This window comes from Microtus oregoni, unplaced genomic scaffold (assembly GCF_018167655.1).
Source record: "Microtus oregoni isolate MIOR12 unplaced genomic scaffold, Mior012 000062F_ref0000492, whole genome shotgun sequence".
Lineage (NCBI taxonomy): Eukaryota > Metazoa > Chordata > Mammalia > Rodentia > Cricetidae > Microtus > Microtus oregoni.
Window position 1 is genome coordinate 9,347,333 of NW_024543872.1, and position 19,808 is coordinate 9,367,140.

Below are 19,808 nucleotides of genomic sequence, written 5' to 3' on the forward strand. Positions count from 1 at the left end.
CACAAACCTTTTTCTCCAGTGTCTCCCTAGCAAGCTAGGCACAGTTGGGTTCTCCCGTCCGCAATGGTAATCTGTTGGTGTGCTCCCTCACCAGGTGATTGGCATGCACTACTTCTCTCCCGTGGACAAGATGCAGCTTCTGGAAATCATCACAACGGACAAAACCTCCAAGGACACCACAGCCTCTGCCGTGGCAGTGGGTCTCAAGCAGGGCAAAGTCATCATTGTGGTGAAGGTGAGGCCCGGAAGCAGCAGATTTCCTGGGCCCCCGTAACTGTGATGGCTGTTCTGGGGGAAGTGCAGCCTCTAGAACCCTGACCGCTGGGCTGCCTCTGAAATGGACAGGAGTATTGACTGTTCTGCCGAAGTGGGGTAGGTACAGTGGATCTAGGCTCTGACAGGTCCTCACCAGTGATTCCAGACCCCAAAGGTTACATGCAACCCAGACTGTTCAGGACGGCTTCCTCTCCAGCTTAACACTGAGCATTCTGGGGAGAGTAAGTCAGCTGAAACTGGGAAAGGGAGACTGGGTGTGGACGGGGGTAGTTGAAGCAGAGCAGGACCATCTGTGAGCTCTCTTCCTCTCCCTTGGCAGGATGGACCTGGCTTCTACACCACCAGGTGTCTTGCTCCCATGATGTCTGAAGTCATGCGAATCCTTCAGGTGGGTATTGTTTGAGACCTCATCAGATCTTTCACCCTGTTCTCCAAGCTGAAAATGTTCAGATAAGGGATAGGCTTGCCCAGAATACACCACTGCTTTTCCCTGGAGGCCCTTTTGTGCCCTCCTCCCCACACTGAAACAGGAAATCTTGGGGCTGAGACTGCCCAATAGGCAGAATGTTAACACCACTCTCTTAGCTCCCTGACCACTGCAGGAGCCAAAGGCTGCCCAGAATGCTCAGACACACTGTGTCTATCCCTGGGGTGAGGACCTTCAGACCGGAGCCTGCTTGGCCTGACTACCACTGTATCCACAGATGCACACACACACACGCACACACCCTTCCATAGCCATCCAGATCATTTCATGGCAAGGAGGATCCTCTTCACTGGGCACGTCCCTAGCCTTGGAATGCCAGCATTCTCAGTCCTGGAGTCCTGGCAGCTATGGCATCTCTTCAGTCCCGAGATTCAGAATCACGAGCAAGAACCGAGTAACCTGGTCGTCTCAGCTGTCTTAAAGATTGTGGGAAAGTGTCAGGGTTTCCTCTTGTGCCTTCGGGGTGAAGCACTGGTTCTGGACCTGGCCAGGTGATGTCTAAGAAAAGAAGTGGGTTTCGTACGAGGCTGTGTCCATGGGTTATTACAGGCAGCCCTCCAATGGGGGGATGAGGTAGCTGTGCTCTGAGGCCCCTGCTTTACTTCCTGTTTAGGAAGGAGTTGACCCTAAAAAGCTGGACACCTTGACCACAGGCTTTGGCTTTCCTGTGGGTGCTGCTACCCTGGCAGACGAAGTAGGTGTGGACGTAGCCCAGCATGTAGCAGAAGACCTGGGCAAAGCCTTTGGGGAGCGGTTCGGAGGTGGCAACGTAGAACTGCTGAAGCAGATGGTCTCCAAGGGCTTCTTGGGTGAGTAGCCACGAGACACGAGTAACACAGTTACTGAGTTCTGAGCGGCTGTGTGAGCAGAGAGCGGGGAGGAAAGTTTCCTAAACACAGAGCCCTGGGCATAGGAAATGCCTTAGGCTGGGTGTGTAGATCAGGGGGAAAGACAGAGTGAGGCTTACAGAACTCTGCTATGTATGCCAGATAGATCAGCATATTCCTCCTGCCAAGATCTGACACTATCGGAGCAAGTTCTGTATCCAGGCTTGACCTTGTGCCCTGGCCATGTGTAGGGAGCTCAGCCTTCCCATTCAGAACATAGCATTAAGGCTGCAGTAAATCACCTCCTGTTTGGACACTAAAGTCCAGGGGTGGAGGGTGGACTCGCTTGTTCAGATTCAGATGTCCATGCACCAGGCACTTCTCTTCTCTGCCAGCCACCAGGACTAAATGGCTCAGTTGGCTGGATGCAGGCGCTGAGGGGTGCAGCAGAGTGCTAGAAGCTCCCAGCACCCAGCGGACATGAGTTCTCAACTGGCGGGAAGGACAACAATGAGCAGTCTCTTTCTTCTCTCAGGTCGCAAGTCTGGGAAGGGCTTCTACATCTATCAGGAGGGGTCAAAGAATAAGAGCCTGAACTCGGAAATGGATGGCATCCTGGCGAGCCTGAGACTGGCTGCCAAGCCCGAGGTGTAAGTCGACTGGAGTGATTGTAGCACAGAAACAATGTTTCTCTGGTAGCTCACAGCTCCGGGGCCCCTTTTCTGTTCTCTTTATGACCCAAAGCTGGCAAAACGCTACAGCTAAACTCCCTGTATTCGCCTGCAGCTTAGGTGTCCAGGTGAGAACTGGCCAGGCCTAGGGCAAGCCTTGCCTGTGTTTGTGTTGGTTTTTTGAGATAGGGTTTCTCTGTGTAGCACTGGCTGTCCTGGAACTCTGTCTCTAGTCCATGCTGGTCTCGAACTCACAGAGGTCCGCCTGCCTCTGCCTCCCGAGTGCTGTGACTAAAGTGCGTCACCACCACCTGGCTACAAGCCTGTGAAGATGGAAGATGGGTTGTGTAGCCCCCCCTCCCCACACACACACACCCTGGGAACACACTGCTATTGCTCATCTGTCAGGTAATGGTGAATGAAACTTCTTCTGTGTCGGGTCATTTTGGGTGCTCATTTTCACATCAGTTAGAGAAAGTCTCACCCCTTTTTCCAAGAGAAAGGCTGCGTCATCTTTCAGGATGGCGTGGTCCATCCTGGCCGCTGGACTCCTTAAGACTCCCCCACACCCCACATCTACACTCCAGCTCCTCCCATTCTTTCCCTAGCTAAATGTTCCTTCTGCTCCTTCTTTTCCTCAGCTCCTCTGACGAAGACATCCAATACCGTGTGATATTGAGGTTCGTGAATGAGGCAGTCCTGTGCCTACAGGAAGGGATCCTGGCCACACCTGCGGAGGGAGACATCGGAGCAGTGTTTGGGCTTGGCTTTCCCCCTTGTCTCGGAGGTCAGTGTGAAGGCTGGGAGCCTGACTTCCTTTATCTTTGTGCTTGTTATGTCCCTTTCGCTAATGTCCTGTCTCTGCTCAGGGCCCTTCCGCTTTGTGGATCTGTACAGTGCGCAGAAGGTAGTGGACCGGCTCCGGAAGTATGAGTCTGCCTACGGAATACAGTTTACCCCATGCCAGCTGCTCCTCGACCATGCAAACACCCCCAGCAAGAAGTTCTACCAGTGAGCAGGCCCTCCCATCCTGCCCCGTCCATGCACTAACCCAGACCTGGCAGTGCGCATTGTGTCGTGCTGGCTAGATTTTCAGGAGAAAGACCAGGCCTTGGGTCTGCTCCTCCCTCAGTGCCTTCAGCCCTGACCAGCTCTTCCTCCTGGTGAAGTCTGACTGTGAATTAAGCCTTTGTACTTCATGTTGGAGGGTGAGCCCCACTGTGCTCCTTTCGCCAGCCTGCCTGAGGCCCAGAGCAGCAGCTATAAGCAACCCAGAACATCTGCTGCCTGTGCCCCCCAGGAAGCCAGTGGGGAGGGCATTTCTGCACCCAGCCAAACACAGGGTGACAATAAAATCCAGACTGTTGGCCTTTGCCTGCCTGCTCTGTTGTCTTGTCCGCCCGTCTGTTTAAGCACCCCCTTCAGTAATAAGCCCTGTGCTGTGGAGCAGGAATGTGTTGGGAGATGTTGAGGCAGCTGCTTGAGAGGGGGATTGTGATGCCAGAAAACGGACTTTCTGTGCCCATGTCTTGAAGCTTGACTGCCTAAGTGCCTTGGCTGGGCTGTCTATGGCCCAGTTGTAGCCCTGGTCAGTGAAAGCACTGGGAACAGTAGGGGCATGGTGTACCAGGATGCAAAAGATACTTCTTCCCCCAAATTCATTTCCTCACTGTGCATTGTATGCAGTTTTTTCCTTGGCATGCTCATCCCTGGCTTCTCAGGATGTTTGTGGGAGAGTTATACAGAAGATAATGTTTGCCTGGTGCTTTGGAATCTTGCAAAGATGGATGCCTGCAGATCCAGCCCCACCTCATTTCTGTGGCCTCAGTTCATCCCACCCCCACTTGGTGGTAAAGTTCTCACACTCAACTGGGAACAGGGCCTAGTTGTATAAGCAGTGCTGGGCTCTTAACGGTTCCACTGAGTCAGTACAGAATCCTAATTCGGGTCCCATCACACTTTGCCTTCTAAACCCAGATAGTGCTGACTCCAGCCTCTTTCCCACTTGTGAGGGAGCTCATCTTGGGCTCGGCCGAACAGCTGCCATCCACTGCTGGGAAGCCCTACTCCAGAGCTGAGTCATCTCAGTAGATGTGCAGATGGCCAGAAGGTACAGAACTGGTTCTCCGCACAAAGGCCAAGACCAGGTGTCTCGGAGCTGGCCGTGCTGCAGTTACACCAGGACCTTTGGTGGCACTGAGCTCTGATTTCTGGGTCTTCCCTCAGCAAGAAGGTGTAAATTCTGATAAAAATTACTTAAGACTCAAGATGGCACACACCTTTAATCCCAGAGGCAGAGGCAGGCAGATCTCAAGGCCAGCCTGGTCTACAAAGTGAGTTCCAAGACAGCCAAGGCTACACAGAGGAACCCTGTCTTGAAAAACAGGTGTAGGGGGGAGGGGGTGGCGGAGAGATGGCTCAGCAATTAAGAACCAGAGGACCAGGGTTCAATTCCCAGTACCTACATGGCAGCTCACACTAGTCTGTAACTCCAAGATCTGACACCCTCACACACCTCACACAGACATACATGCAGGCAATACACCAATACACATAAATTTTTTAAGAAAATTACTAGTGGGTCAAGATATTGTGGAAGGGTGTGGTTTTACAGACTGGGGTGAGGACTGCTGCCTGTGTGTCTCAGGTTTAAGAGCAGGCTACATACCATTGCAAAGCCCTCCCCTGCTCAGAGACCTTAGTCTTCACAGCCCTCCACCTAAACAGTATCAACCAATACCCAGGGCCCCACACTTTCCACTGTCTGTGGTCTAGCCTTTATTCCTCTACCCCTTCAGGAGTCATCAATTGTGAGAAGACACCCAGCGCCGCATCAGTGTTCCCCTCGGACTGGCACGGGTGAGGGCAGGGCTTAACTGTTTGTAAAGAAACTCAAGAAATAAATAGGTCAGGAAAGGCAGACGAGAAAACTGCCACCTCTGCCCACCCCCACCAGAGGGCACAAGGGGTGTGGTTCTTGTTAGAGGAGCTGGAGAGGAATGGGGGGGTCTGCACTAGCCAGGCCTCTAGGTGTCATACGGATCACCATGCTTGGGACTGCAGGGCCCAGAGATCTCTGAGCTGGTAGCTTTCCCGAGCCACCGGCCTCCCTTTCCTAGTCACACTGTCCTGTACCAGTGACACACCAGGGGGCCCCCAAGTGTCCATCAGAGTGAAATGCTAACAGTGGGGAGTATGATCACTGTTTCTAGAACTGAAGAGCGGCTGGCCTGCATCCAGCCACTTCCCCCAGGAACTGTCCTCAGACTGCCCCATGGAAAACCAGCGAATAGCTGTGATGACGTCAAAGCAAAGACCAAAGCAGGGACTCTAGTGCTGGGCATAGGCCTGTAGCAGGTTCATCAGTGCTAAGGGTCAAGTGCCTAATCATGGGAGCAGACAGAAAGAGGGCACTTCAGAGACGGGAGTCACACCCCTAACTCTGGAGCAGCCACAGGCCAAAGCCCGCAGAGCGTGAAGGAGAGGGCACTTTGGGGAAACTGTACTTGAGTTCTGAGCCATCTTCCCTTGCTCTCTAACCTGAACATAAAGGGCCGAGCAGTGTGTGGTGTCGGAAAGGCTACAGCGGGGCACAGGAAGGCGTTCTGCCACCTGTTGCCACACACGCCACCTTTACCCTGCTGTGGGAATGGCAGCAAAAGCCCCACCGGGGCAGGTGCAGAGTAGCGCCCCCTCCCCAAGTATTCTTCACAGGAACACTCAGAACCCACAGAGCAGCCCCAGTCTCGGCCCAGATCTTCCTGCGGGAGGCCCTGCCCCTGGGAGACCCCTGGGAGACCCCAGGGCCTCTCCGCTCCTGGCATCCAGGCTGCGCAGCCGCTGGCCCAACAGTTCAGATCTTGGGCCGCCAGCCCTTAATGAACTGCATGATCTTCTTGACCTGCAGCTTGGTGAGATGGAAGTCATCAGCCAAGATGTCTTCACTGAGCTGCACAAAGATGCTTCCATCGATGCGTTCTCGGGCAAAGAAGCTCACCACGTCCTCGGAGAGCCCAATGAAGCGCAGGCTGCGTGAAACCTCTTCCAGGGAGAGTGCAGACAAGTCCGCTGGTGGCTGCCAGGGGGGTGCATCCCGCACTCCAGTGCCTGTGGCTCCCTCCCGGGGACTGCCAGGAGGCCCTTCCAAGCCCCCTTGGGTGAGAAAGAGTAGGGTCCCTCCTGTCTCGGGCCCCTGCAAGGCAGCTGGTGACAATGAGGCGGGGACCTGCCTCAGCACCAAACCCTCAGACTCAAAGGCCTTAGGAGGACCAAGTGGTGAAAGGCAAGGTCCAGACCCAGGTGTCCCCACAGCTCTGGGCTCCGGACAGCGCGGCAGCTCCAGCTCTGGAGGACTAGCCTGCCCCAGCTCAAATGGGTCCAAGGGTTCCAGTGCTGGCTCCTGCCACTCAGAGGAGGGCAGAGAGGAGGACAGGGCAGCTGAGTAACCTTGGCCCTGAGGGCCTGGGCCCGGGGAATGTGTGGGGCTGGAGGTAGCCAGGGCACCCGAGGTGGATGTGGACCCAGAGGAGGAGGCCACTGGAGCACCTGAAGGGTGGGCAGGCCCAGAAAAGGGGTTGAGCGCACCAAATGGAGCAAAGCGCTTCTGGGCGTGGGAGGGCTTGAACAGAGGTGGACAGCCATGGTAGTTCTTAACCACTGGGGTGTCAGCCCCTAAGAGGGAGGTGGTCCGACCACTTGGAGGCTCAGCTAGGGCTCTTGAGGCCTGGCTGGGCTGAGTGGTGGTAGAAGGCATGGGTCCTGGGGGTGGACGGCTAGAGGATTCGCTGGCTTTGCAATCTCCCCAGGTGCAAGGGTAACAATAGAGGGAGTAGGCATCCGGTGATGGGGAACCGCTGCCACTGCGGGATCCTACCCTATAAGCAGAGAGAGACACACGGGTGTACACATAGGGCGGGGGGGGGGGGGAGTGTGATGGTGGTGACAGTCACAGGACCCCATAGCCCTCGGCAGGAGCCTTCTACTCTCACCAAAGCTAGCCAGCCTGCTAATCCCAAAGCCTGAATCCCCCAAAGTCCCCAAGTCATATCAGAACATACAAGAGAAATTAAACTGAGAAAGTACAAATTGGAAAATAGTGACCTCAAGACTGAAGATAGGCTCAGTGGTTACGAGGACTTGCTCTTGCTAAAGACCCTGGTTTGGGATGGAGAATGGCTCAGCAATTAAGAGCACTGGCTGCTCTTCCATAGGACCAGGGTTCAATTCCCAGCACCCACATGGTGGCTCTAACCATCCATAACTCCAATTCCAGGGGATCTGAATTCCTCTTCTGATCTCCATACATATATGCAGACAAAACATACACATAGAATAAAATCAATAAATCTAAAGAAAGAAAGAAGGAAGGAAGGAAGGAAGGCAAAACGATGCTTTTCCTGCAGCAGAATCCCACCAACACTCCAAACATCTGAGCAAAGCCAGGGACCAAGGCAGTGACTCACCCATCCTGCAGGCCTGAGGAATAATAGGAGAGGCTGGAGCTGGGTGAGTGGACAGGCTGCAGCTTGGGAAAGCGAGGCGGCACTGGGGGGCTGCCTGTGAGCCTGCTGCAGCTGCTGCCGCCCCGAGGAGGTACAGGAGGGGCATGAAGCAGGCGACACTCTTCCTTTACCTGCAGAAGGTGACTGTGTCACTAGGCAGCTGGCCCTCCTTATCTCACTTCCCAAGCAGGTGAGCCTGGTTGGCCCTGACATCTTACCCCACCCAGCAGGGAGACTGCCCTGGCTAGATAACCCAGTTATCCACCCACCTGACCCATCTCCAGCCCATTTTGTCCCTCACACTCAGTCCACAACAGTCCCCTATTCCACCTTAAATTCACTGTGACTGTTAGCAGATTGGGGAGGGGCAGGTAGAGATATGGGGGGGGGGGGGTATATGACAAGAGCGACAAAAGGGAGGGACAGGATCTGCCATCTAGATCCCATCCTTCCAAATTAAGTTCCCCAAAGAGTGTGTTAACAGGTGTGACTGATGAGGGAAATATTCTGAAGACAAATCAATGGGGACCTGTTAAAAATCTTCCTCGGTGCAGAACATTTCAGAGCCTATAATGTGATTCTAACTCCCAAGAAGTCGAGGGGTTGCTGGAAATCCCTCGCCATTTCCTATACTTACTGCGCCTCGGAACTTGACCTTCACGAAGGGCTTTGTGGGTAACCCTGTTGCAAGTTCACTCTCAATTCTCCATGCCTTGCATGCATGCGTGTGTGCTGTGGTCTTGCCCCCCACTCCCTTTCCCCTTTTGGCTATGGCCATCCTATCACATCCCAGGTGCCCGGGTATCATCATCACCTTTGTGGCCCTCTAAAACCAGCCCAAGTTCCCTCGAGGACAGCAGAGCTGACTCACCGCCTCGGATTTGGGGGGGACAGGAGGCGGTGGTGCCTCGGACTCATGACGTGGGGACCCCACAGTCCCAAAGGAGATGAGGTCAGGCCCTGGCAGCGGCCGGACACGGGCATCGACGAGGTTCTCGAGGGGCTGGTGCACCCACAGCTCTTCGTAAGGGATCTCAGCGCACGAGGCCGCGGGTTCCGTCGCACCCGCCCAATCCGGGCTCACGTACTCCTGGTCGCCGTCGCCGAGCGCGGGCAGGGCTGGCCCTAGGCGACCCGGTGGTCCGGGCGCGCGGACGACTCCAGGGGCGCGCGGCGCGGGCAGGCAGAGGCGCGCCCGGCGCGGGCTGGCGCAGTCTTCGGCGAGCTCTGCGGGCGCCTCGCGCACGGCGGTGGAGTACTCGTCCGGATCGAAGCGCTCGCGACAGTAGGAGGCACTGTCGCGCACCAGGCGCTCGACGCGCGGGTCCCCGGCCAGCAGGCCCTGCGGCAGAGCGAAGCGCGGCGTGTCGGTGAGCAGCAGGAAGTGCAGCGGCGCCGGACCCTCGCGGCGCAGCGCCAGGCCCAGCACCACCGTCTTGGAGATGATGCTGACCAGCTTGTAGCAGTGGCCCTCCCGCACGGGGTGTAAGTCGTAGGGGTTGCGTGGCGGCCGGCTGGGGACCAGCACGTTCACTGGCAGCCTCACGCGCTCGATAATGGCGCGCACCGTGTGCTCGCCCTCCTGCATCTGCAGCTCCAACGGGCTGCGCGTGCTGAAGCGGCCCTGGCACTGGAAGGGCAGGCTCAGGCTTTCGTTGGTGCGGTGGTTCATGCAGATGAGACAGGGCATCTTGCCTTTGACGGGCCTCGCGGCCCCGCCGCCACCCCCAGAGGCCCCCACACTCCCGGGGCCACCCATTCCGGCCAGGGCCCCAGCGCGGCCCAGCTTGCGCAGGAGCGTGGTGAAGCGCGAGCGCTCCTTGGTGGTCTTGGCGCACAGAATCTCTGCCTGGCCCATGAGAGTTAGCTCGTCGCCCGCGTGCAGTGTGAAGTTGTACACCTCGCTGTCCTCGCTGAACTCGCCAGACACCACCTGGGGAATCCCAGAGACAAGGTGAGGTCCGAACCAGGGTCCCAAAGGAAAGTCACACATCGCTGAGCTCCAAGCTCCGCGGAGTCTCCAGTCCTTTCCTCTTCAGCTGTCGCTGGCATAAGAGCAAGAGCACTGGACTCGGACTGGAGAGAAGCTGTGCGACTTTAACGTTCTCCTTAGGTCCTTAGTTACCTCTCAGTATAAATGTGTACTTTGAAAGTGCTCAATCATGGCAGATTTTATTAAGCCATCTGACGATATGGGATGATAACAATGCCTCACCCACCCAAGACTACTGTAAAGAGAAAGGAACTGATAGACAAGAAGACCACCCTGAATGTTCTCATCGGGTCGTGACCCCTCCACACACCATTCCTGTTTCACCACCTTTCCTGGGAAACCCTTCAGCCCACTGAATCAAGCAGACCACTTTTCTGACATAGAAAAGGGTGCACGGAAGACGCTCTCCCTCTCTCCCTCCTCCCCCGTCCCTCCCTCCCTCCCTCAACCTGGGGGACGGGGAGCTTGGGAAGATCCTACCCTGTGCCAGGACTGACCTTGACGCTGAAGGTAATGGCCTCCATCACAAAGATTCGGTCAGGAAAAACACTGGCCACCTCCTCCACGCTGCTGAAGTATCTCACCGGCTCCCGGACATCCCGAGCCTGCTCCAGGAGTTTGAACTTGCCTGCACAGGGGAGGGACACAGGCTGCTGGGGAAGGCCAGGTCTGCATCCTAGGACCACCCAGGTCCCTGACTAATTGCCGTCCTAAACTCACAGTCCCTCTGGGAATTCAGGTGGGCAGAAGGCAGGTATACTGACACCCCATATCAAGTGTCCATCTTGCCTCATCAGCCACACCCGTCGTCATGCTTACCCATGTGAGCTTAAAGACTGGCTGAGAACAACTCTGGCTTCACACCAGATGAAGAGCCCAGACTAGGTGAGGGACTCACAGAGAGGATGATGGAGAAAGGACAGAAGGACAGTTTCCCAAGTTCACTCACATCCCTGGCACACTACCACAGCCCCTCCAGAATGGACAGCTCTGTAAACAGTCTGAAGAAACGCAGGCACCATAGGTGACATGGTGAGTACCCAGGGATGACAGAGGAGACAAGTCCTGAGGCACGTCTGTGAGAAAAGAGACCTTTGGGGATCAACAAGCTGTGCCTTTCAAATGAAAGGGGTGGGTGACCTGGCCCAGCAGGTCAGGGGCCCGCTGTGCAAACTCAAGGATCAGAGTTCAGATCCCCAGCACCCACATGGGAAGTTAGGTGGGCATGGCCGAAGGTCTGTAATCCCAGCTCGAAGGAGATGGAGAGAGGAAGCCCTCAGACCAAGCTGGCAAGCCAGACCAGCACAAAAGAGGAAATGCAGGTTGAGGAAGAGATGCTGCCTCAATATATAAAGTGTAGAGCAACCAAAGAAGATACCTGATGTCAATCTTGGGCCTCTGCACAAGTGTGCATGCACACACAAAATAAAACTAGGGAAGAAAATGAATGGGGGCCCTTGGAGGAGTTTGAGCTAGGAAATACAGCAATCCAAGATGAACTCTGAGCCGGGCAGTGGTGGCACACGCCTTTAATCCCAGCACTTGGGACGCAGAGGTAGGTGGATCTCTGTGAGTTCGAGGCCAGCCTGGTCTACAAGAGTTAGTTGCAGGACAGGCTCTAAAGCTACAGAGAAACCCTGTCTCAAAACAAAACAAAACAAAACAAACAAACAAACAAACAAAAAAGAACTCTGGCAAGACTCGAGCAAGCAATTCAGTAACAAACCCTAGAGAAGAACCAGGGAACAGCACACAATGAGAGAACCCAGGGGTTATGCAGGAGGCAGACTCCTCAGGCCTTGGTAACACAAGGAGGGAAGTGAAGAAGGAAAGGACTGAGGACCATACACATCGTCCACTGGTCGCTGTGGGGATGGCCAACTGTTCCACATTGGCAACCAAGAGGAAGATCATGGGGCTGGAGAGATGGTTCAGCGGTTAAGAGCATTGCCTGTTCTTCCAAAGGTCCTGAGTTCAATTCCCAGCAACCACACGGTGGCTCACAACCATCTGTAATGAGGTCTTGTGCCCTCTTCTGGCCTGCAGGCATACACACAGACAGAACATTGTATACATAATAAATAATTTTTTTTTTTTTTAAAGAGGAAGATGGTGGAGGCAGATCCTGCAAGACCAACTAAGGAGCCTCAGGTCGTGCTCCACAGTGCAGTGCTACTCGTATGTGTGGGGACACCACGTAGAGCAACAGCCTGAAGCACCAGTACAGCTGTGTGGGGCAGGTGTGTTAGGGAAGAGGAAAAGAGGGCCTTAACCCTTTGGGGACCTATGACCCAGAAAAATGCCCACACACAGTGAAGACGGCTCCCACCCCTCCCAAAGTCCAACCAGAGGTGGAGGGAGACTAAGCGACCCTGGTGCCTGAAGAGCCTCTGGCCAAGGGCAGGGCCTGAATCACCAACATCCAGCACCAAGGAGTAAGAAAGAGAAGGGAGGATGGGTGGTGCCCTGGAGCAAGCAGGAGTGATGGTCGTGGTCCAGCCTCCACCTCCCAGACACTAGAGGGAGGAGATGCTACAGCCCAAGGCTTGGGGGGTGGGGGATAAAATGAGGAGGGGCCAGCGTCAAGGAGCAGGAGCCCCGAGGCTGGCCGGCTAACTGGCCACAGTCTCCTCCCTCTCCACACCCCTCCATGAACCTCCATACTTCAACCACAAGCAGCCAGGCATGGAGAAATGCCTGCTGCCCCCTGTGGCGAGATTTGGAGCCCAGTCTGGGTTGGATTATGTGAGGATGTGGCAGGAAGATCGATGTAACCATGGTATCCAGCACCGCCGCCACCCCCCCCCCCAGCCTCGCAGCCGGGTCAGTTCTGTGGGGAGGAAGGAAGGGAGGCCTCCCGGGAGTCATGCTTTGGCCTCTAGAAACCTTCTCGGTCCTACAGCTTCCTCTCCTGCCTCCCACAACGGTGTCAGTGGCAAGCAGAGTCTGCAGGATCTGGGGACTGTCACACTCTGCAGTCTCTAAACACATCTGCACTATACTGATCACCCTTTCCAGTCAAAAGCACCCTCCCGCTGCTCCCAAAACCTGACCCACACTGCGAGCTTTCGCGCACTTGGTAAAGAACAACGAACACCGGCAGTGACTCCGCTGCTCCTGCCTAGGTTCGGTACCGCGGCTGGTAGGTGGGACGACCGATCGATCAGGCTTCAGAGTTGGATGTGGTTGCGTCTCGGCTGTGCCACCAATCGCCATGTGAAATCATTTACTATCTGGACTTTGGTTTCTTGTATGTAAGATGGATGCATATTATGTGGCTCACGTTGGAGTTGAGAGGCGGCGGGGCTCACCTGACTAGGGCTCGGCAGAGTCCAAGGCCAAGGCTCAGGAAATAGCTTTGAGGAAGGTGTCTGGACCCTTGGACAGCACCCGGATGTCTCTAGACACCAAGTGACCCTGACTCCCGGCACCCTGGAGACGGAGGGCAGCCACAGTGTCAGCACCCCCAGCCCCACCCCTCCCCCGCTGGCTGCGCCTGGCCACAGCCGGCCTGGACAGTGCCATTATTAATTCATTGAGAGGGCTCAGCGTAGAGCCTGCACTCTGAGCCTCTTTGGAGGCCCAGCCCCCTCGTTTCGCTCCCATGAGTGAGGCGCCCAGCGGAAGAGGCCCTGCAGGCCAGCTGTCACCCCACTGTCCTGTCCCCACCTCTCATGCTCACTAAGGAGGCATCAAAATGGATGGGCGAACGGATGAGGGCTTCCCTCCCTCCCTCCATTCACGGTTTGCTGGGAGCTCTGTAAAGATACAACCGAAATGGTTCCAATGTCTGTGAAGGCTTTCCCAAACTGCTGGCTTTATTTTTAGCCCAAGAAGGTAGGGATCTCAACACGAGCCAATCAATGCCAGATTCTCAGCTTGGGGAATTTCTAGCTTGAGCAGGCACCAAAAGCCTACAGTCAAGACAGACACCTCTCCCCCTCCCAAGTCAGTCGGACCATTGAGGCAGCTTCCTCCTTGGGCTGTTGCAAGTAGAAGCCAGCCCTGCAAGTGTGTGGTGAGGAGATCAAACCTGGGGCAAGGTTTAAGCCTTGTCCCGCTGACTCAAGAGGGGACCAGGCCAGAAAGAGCAGTGGTAAGTCCTTGTGGGGGGCGGGGCACAGGAGCTGTGCAGAACAGCACAGAACTGGAACCTCACTCTCCATCTGTTCAAAGGGCTGGGCGGTGGTGGCGCACGCCTTTAATCCCAGCACTTGGGAGGCAGAGGCAGGCGGATCTCTGTGAGTTCGAGACCAGCCTGGTCTACAAGAGCTAGTTCCAGGACAGGCTCCAAAACCACAGAGAAACCCTGTCTCGAAAAAAAAAAAAAAGAACATCCATCTGTTCAAAGGAGCGATGTGGTGAGAACAAAATGGTGGCGGCTAGCACACACAACCCAGGATCAGGAATGCACTGGACGTAGCTGCCCTGGGCTTGCATGGAGACATTTCTGGAATGGCACTGCGCTGGTACCTTGGGGACAACAGCTCTGTGGTGCTGGTAAGATGCAACAGCCCAGTGGTTAGGGTACCTGGGTTCTGGCCTTGACTCCTCCGAGTAGCTCTGTAGCTCTGTGACCCACGGCAGGTCAGTTCCCTGCTGGGGTCCTTGGTTTCATTACTGGCAGAATCAGAAGTGCTACCCTTTCTTTTGGCAGTAGATCCTCTCTTCAAAGAAAACCTTTAACCAAACACAAAGGGCCAGACCTGGTGGCATGGTGCAGGACTGTAACTCAAGAGACTGAGGCAGGAGGAGCACAAGTTCAAGACCTGCCTGGATTACAGGGCAATTTATCAAGACCATGCCTCAAAATAAAAAGATAGCTGAGCCGGGCGGTGGTGGCGCACGCCTTTAATCCCAAGCACTCAGGAGGCAGAGGCAGGTGGATCTTTGTTAGTTTGAGACCAGCCTGGTCTACAGAGCAATTTCTAGGACAGCACGGTTAGGGCTACCCAGAGAAACCCTGTCTTGAAAAACAAAACAAACAAAAAGATAGCGGAGATGGCTCCATGGTAAAGGTGCTTGCAGCCAAGCCTGAAGAAACGTGTTTGATTCCTCGCTCCACATGGTAGAAGACAAGAATCTGCAAGTTATTCTCTGATTTCCACATGTGTTGTCACACAGATGCGTGTGCGCGTGCACACACACAATGAATGGGTAAAAATCTAACAAAAATTAAAACAAAAAGATAGACAAGGGCTGGGGTTGCACCTCAGTGGTAGAGCACTAGCAAGCATGCCTAGCATGCATGAGGCCTTAGTTTTGACCCCTGTACTACAAACAAATAAAAAATAAATATAACACACATAAAAACAGGTAGTTAGCAAATCCTTTAGAAATATACCACTTTTGCATTGTTGAAAGATCCAATCCAGGAAGACCATATGTTTAACACAAAACTGGGGGAAAGAGTAGCCCAGCTGAGAGGCAGCCACAAGTTGGCCCCAGCACTCAGTACTGAGAGGGCTCTAGCAGACATTCCCTTTGTTTGCACTTGAAAACATTAAAGTGGGGCTGGAGAAATGACTCGGTGGTTAAGAGTACTTCCAGAGGATCCAGGTTCAATTCCCAGCACCCACATGGCAGCTCACAACTGTCTGAAGATCCAGTTGCAGGGGATCTGACACCTTCACACCAATGCACATAAAATAAAGTTAAATAAACCATAAAAAATATTTTATTAAAAAAGAAAATATTAAAGGCAGCTTAGGGTATAGTCTTGAAGCTCTCCACTTAGGGATAAAGTTTGATTTGTGTGCCTTAGAGATGTGGGTACATTTCGACAGCTGCAGTGGTGCACACCTCTAGTCCCCAGCACTTGAGAGGCAGAGGCAGGCAGAGCTCTGTGATTTCGGGGTCAGTCTGACCTACAGAGTGAGACCCTGTCTTTAAAGGAAAAAAGAGAAGAGGTGTGTATATCTTTAACCATTACTTCAAAAAATATTTAAAAATAAAATGTGACCTAGCACAGTGGGTCAAGCTTATAATCAGTACTCAGGAGGCTGAGGCAAGAGGCTTGACATGAGTTCAAAGTCAGCCTGAACCATATGGTAAAAACCTGTCTCCAAGATATAAAACAAGACTCCAAAGTCTGTAAACCCGAGATCCATCTCTTCAGAAACAGCAGGGACACTCCTCAGCCCTAGCTCGAAGTACAACCCCCCTAGTGGCCACCCCACTAGCAGGTTCTAGCTCATCCAGAAGGTCCGAGGAAGGGCGCCCATCAACGGCGGCTATTACACATTACCCCCCCCCCACCCTTGGTCCCAGTCTCTCCCATCTCCTGAGCCATCTGGCCCTAGCTGGGCACACCTGGGTACTGCAGGGGAATGTCAATCTTGGGCCCAATGACGTAGTGGCCCTCCTCCAGGGTGTGGGCTGTCACTGTCGTCCACTGGCGGCAGGAGTGGATCAGCAGGATGTCACGCTCACTGACGCCCTCAGCGTACTCCCCTGGGAGAGAAAGGAAGAGATGGAAAGAAGAGAAGAGGGAAGATTAGGAAAAAAAAGAAAAGATTGGTGACCCCCCGCACATACACACTTCATCAGCAAATCCCTGCCCGGGGACTGCACCCCGTGATCCTTGCACTGGTCAGCAACACTGGGGGGCGGGGAGGGGGCAGTAAGGGGCTGTCAGCTGTGGCCTCTGGGCTGTGAGTCCGGCGGAAAGGGAGCAATAAGGGGCTGTCAGCTGTGGCCTCTGGGCTGTGAGTCCGGCGGGAAGGGGGCAGTAAGGGGCTGTCAGCTGTGGCCTCTGGGCTGTGAGTCCGGCGGGGAGGGGGCAGTAAGGGGCTGTCAGCTGTGGCCTCTGGGCTGTGAGTCCGGCCTGAACCTCAAAGCTCTGGCTCCCTACGGGGCCTCCACGGCTATCGCATTCACAGCCTCTCATTCATCATTCCGCTGGAGTGTCTGCTGTCCCAGCCCAAGCAGGGGCTAGGGACTCCCAGTGGAGGAGGCTGAGCCAGCCAGCTTCTGCCCTCCAGGCGTGTTCAGGTCTCAGGAGGCTGGAGGAAGCAAGTTTGAGGCAGGGAGCTGAGGGCATGTAGGGACATGGGGGCGGCAGACATCAGGCTGGGGTGGGGTATGAGAGACTTTGCAGGATCCTGCCTAGTCAGTGCCCAGGCTAGACATGGAAAAGACAGAGAAGGGATCTGTCCCCCTGTGGGTCCTGGCTATGAGAGCTCAGAAAGTCACTGTCGGCTCAGAATGGCAAAGCTCACACGAGCCCACTCCTGGATCTTTCAGAGAGACACTCTCTCCACCCACTGCCACAGAGTCTCATAGGCATGGGACCTCAAAGAACGGGGGAGTTAATCCTGAACACCCAGATCTCATCTTGGAAAGCAATTTCTTAAAGTCGGGATAGGATGTACAGGGGATTTAGGAAGCAGAATTGGGGAGGAGGAGGGAACCTAGGCTGAGGAAACGGGCACTGGGGCAGAGGTGCTGGAGTCGGGAGGGGTCTGAGCCCAAGAGGCTCCATCCCCAGCAACCGTTTCCAGGGGAAGCAGGACTAGCAGCCCAGCTTCCAGGAGACTGACGGGGCGTATCCTGGATGCAGCTGGTGGACACAGTGGGGGTGGGGATGTCTCCTTCCCAGCCCCCTCACACACACACACCAAATTTTCTACCAGCCAAACAAATAGGAAATGGTTTGCTCTGACAGAGGGGGTTTCATAAAGCATGTCTGTATGGTGTGTATGAATGGGTGCGGTATCCAGGGCCTTCAAGGGAGGATCTTCCGCTCTGTGTGTGAGAATGTGTACTCCAGAGCATGCCAGGGAAGGTTTGTCTGCCTTCCTCCTCAGCTCTCTAGCTCCTGGACAAGATGAAGGTCTGCTCTCTCCAACACTTCCAGCTCTTTCTAGGCCCCACCCACTCTTCCATAGGGACACAGGCAGAAGCCACACTGGTTTACATACCAAGAGCCAGGGGCCACCATCACCAACAGTTCAAACGCTTGTCACCCAAACAGCAAAACTCAATCTCAATATCGCACAGAGGGGCACTTCCTGAATGTATGCCCACGAGGGGACCTTCCAGGACACACCATTCCAAATATACATTCATACTCTAATGGTGACTTCAGTCATAACAACGCTGTCATAGACAGCTAGGCCATCACACACCATTGATTCATTCATTCAGTGAATCAATGTCCACGATCTTTGTCCGGTCCTCTCCCAAAAGCCAGGAGCCCAGTGGAAGAGAGGAAACTGTTGGTTATAATGGGACGCACAGGTGTGGCGGACAGCAGAGGAGGCCTAGCCTATACAGAAGGGCTCAGAAAAGAACTCAAAGAAAGAGGTGCCAAAGAGATGCGTGGGAAGTGAGCAGGAAGAACCTAGGACCGAATTTCCTATTCACAAGCAGACGCGGCCCAGCTGCAGTCTTGGGATCACATGCTGAGTGGTGAGCAAGGTCCAGCAAGAGTTGCCCTACCAGGTATTCCTGCCTAATGGACCCGAACACCAATGTCCCACAGAGCCTGCTTCAGCCTGCCTGGTACCCACTGTGCCCAGTTCTTGCTGTTGCCGGACAGAGGAAGGACTGCCAGTTCAAGAAGACAGCACAGGAGTCCCATTAGCATTCAGGGAAGCGAGTGTGCCAACGCGGGCCAAACCCCTATTCTTCTCACACACAAAACCCCCCGGCCTGGCTGCCAGCCCCGGCTCCCGCCCCTCCCCCAGGCAAACAGCTCCCCTTTCCCCCAACTCTACAGTTCTCTCGTTCTGTGCAGCCTTCAGGCTCTCCCAAATAAGGTCCCAGTTCCATCATCGGAATACCGGGAGACTGCTGGAGAAATAGGACGAGAGAGGGCGGGAGTGAGGGTCCTGTGCTGGGGGGGGGGGGGCGCCTAAGGAGGCCCGCTCACTCAGGCCTCTCCTGAGGGTAGCCTATCCTTCACCAGAGGACCTTAGGATGCCAAAGGTCGGTTCAAGTCCCCCAAAAGGGACTAGCCGGTGATAGTAGGGAAAAGACACATAGAGGTCCAAGGGATGCAGGAGGATGAAGGTAAAGGCTGGAGACAAAGGGATCAAGGGGGTGCGGCCGGGGCAGGGGCCGACAAGCTCCAAGAAAGCGGGGTGCACCAACGGATAAGCCCAGAGACTCAGCAGCGCTACTGGTTCCAGAGGGAACAGAAAACTTTCTCCCAGCCCTGCCTCCAGTTTCTAATCCTGTGCCCATATGGGGCCAGAAAGCGCTCCCCGGGCTCGGGGGCTCCGGTTGTCCTGGGAGCTGCCCCAGAAGACAGGCAAGGCTCCCATTGCTGGGGACAGGGAGGGCAGGGACCGGGACCAAGTGCATCTCGTAATCCCGCCAGCTCCATCCGTGAGAGGTCCCGACGGTCCGTCCACCCCCCCCCCCCCCTTCAACAGCATCCCCTCTCTGGGCACCCCGTACCTGGCCCGAGGCAGGCGAGCGTGGGCAGGCGGCAGCGGCTGACGATGAGGTCGAGCGGGAAAGCACCCATGCTCCAGCGAAGCCCGGCCAGCCCGGCCGCCAGCTTCTCCATGGCATGGGAGCTCTCCGGGAGCCGCCGTCACGGGGCCCCGACGGCCAGTCCCGCGCCGCTCAGGGCTCCGCGCCCGCCGCCACCACCCGGGCCTTAGCAGCGCTCCCCGCCTGGCAGCCCGGCCGTGCTGCGGGAGTCACGTGGCCGGCCTCCTCCCACGGCCCCGGCCCCCGCCTCCATCCCCGCCCCGCGCCCCGCCCTCCAGGCCCGCGCCCGGGAATGCCCAGGTGATGGTCGGCGACCGGGCTCTTGGGGTGGAGGGTGAGTGGGGAGAGAACAGGGTCGAGTGGGGCTCTGGCACGGTACCCTAGGTGTCCCCTTGTGCCAGGACTTTGTGGAGTCCGGATCCATCCCTGCTGCGGTACCCAATCGGCTACTCCAAACTGGCGGCTGGCTGCCCGGCGGCGAGGATGCTTAGACTGGGGAGGAGCAGAGAGGGCAGGTGGCACTTGGGATCTAAGTTGTCTCCGAATCCGCCCCCGTTCCCCGCGCGCCCCCATTCACTTTATAGATGGGGAAACAGATTCAGGCACCTG

The 19,808-nt window shown here is 55.5% G+C and overlaps 2 protein-coding genes across 3 annotated transcripts in view; one reads left to right on the forward strand and one right to left on the reverse strand.

Moving 5' to 3' along the window:
• LOC121439637 (trifunctional enzyme subunit alpha, mitochondrial) overlaps window positions 1–3,633 on the forward strand; it is a 40,212-nt gene extending 36,579 nt beyond the window's left edge. Inside the window, exons 15-20 of the mRNA XM_041640178.1 lie at window positions 95–235; window positions 596–664; window positions 1,377–1,572; window positions 2,126–2,240; window positions 2,903–3,048; window positions 3,131–3,633. Of these exons, the coding sequence (XP_041496112.1) occupies window positions 95–235; window positions 596–664; window positions 1,377–1,572; window positions 2,126–2,240; window positions 2,903–3,048; window positions 3,131–3,276 (813 nt within the window). The 3' untranslated portion in view covers window positions 3,277–3,633. The remainder of the gene's footprint in view (window positions 1–94; window positions 236–595; window positions 665–1,376; window positions 1,573–2,125; window positions 2,241–2,902; window positions 3,049–3,130) is intronic.
• Window positions 3,634–4,720: 1,087 nt separating this feature from the next.
• On the reverse strand, window positions 4,721–19,373 carry LOC121439547 (GRB2-associated and regulator of MAPK protein 2). 2 transcript variants are annotated; one of them, XM_041640050.1, is made up of 6 exons: window positions 19,161–19,373; window positions 16,068–16,208; window positions 10,253–10,383; window positions 8,634–9,695; window positions 7,724–7,893; window positions 4,721–7,135 (listed from the first exon to the last, which is right to left on the reverse strand). In XM_041640050.1, the coding sequence occupies exons 1-6, from the start codon at window positions 19,270–19,272 to the stop codon at window positions 6,115–6,117; spliced, it is 2,637 nt and encodes an 878-aa protein (XP_041495984.1). In that variant the 5' UTR covers window positions 19,273–19,373; the 3' UTR covers window positions 4,721–6,114. The 2 variants fall into 2 exon arrangements, with proteins under 2 accessions (XP_041495984.1, XP_041495985.1); XM_041640051.1 differs by lacking the exons at window positions 16,068–16,208; window positions 19,161–19,373 and adding an exon at window positions 11,604–11,702.
• Between the last annotated feature and the right edge of the window lie 435 nt (window positions 19,374–19,808).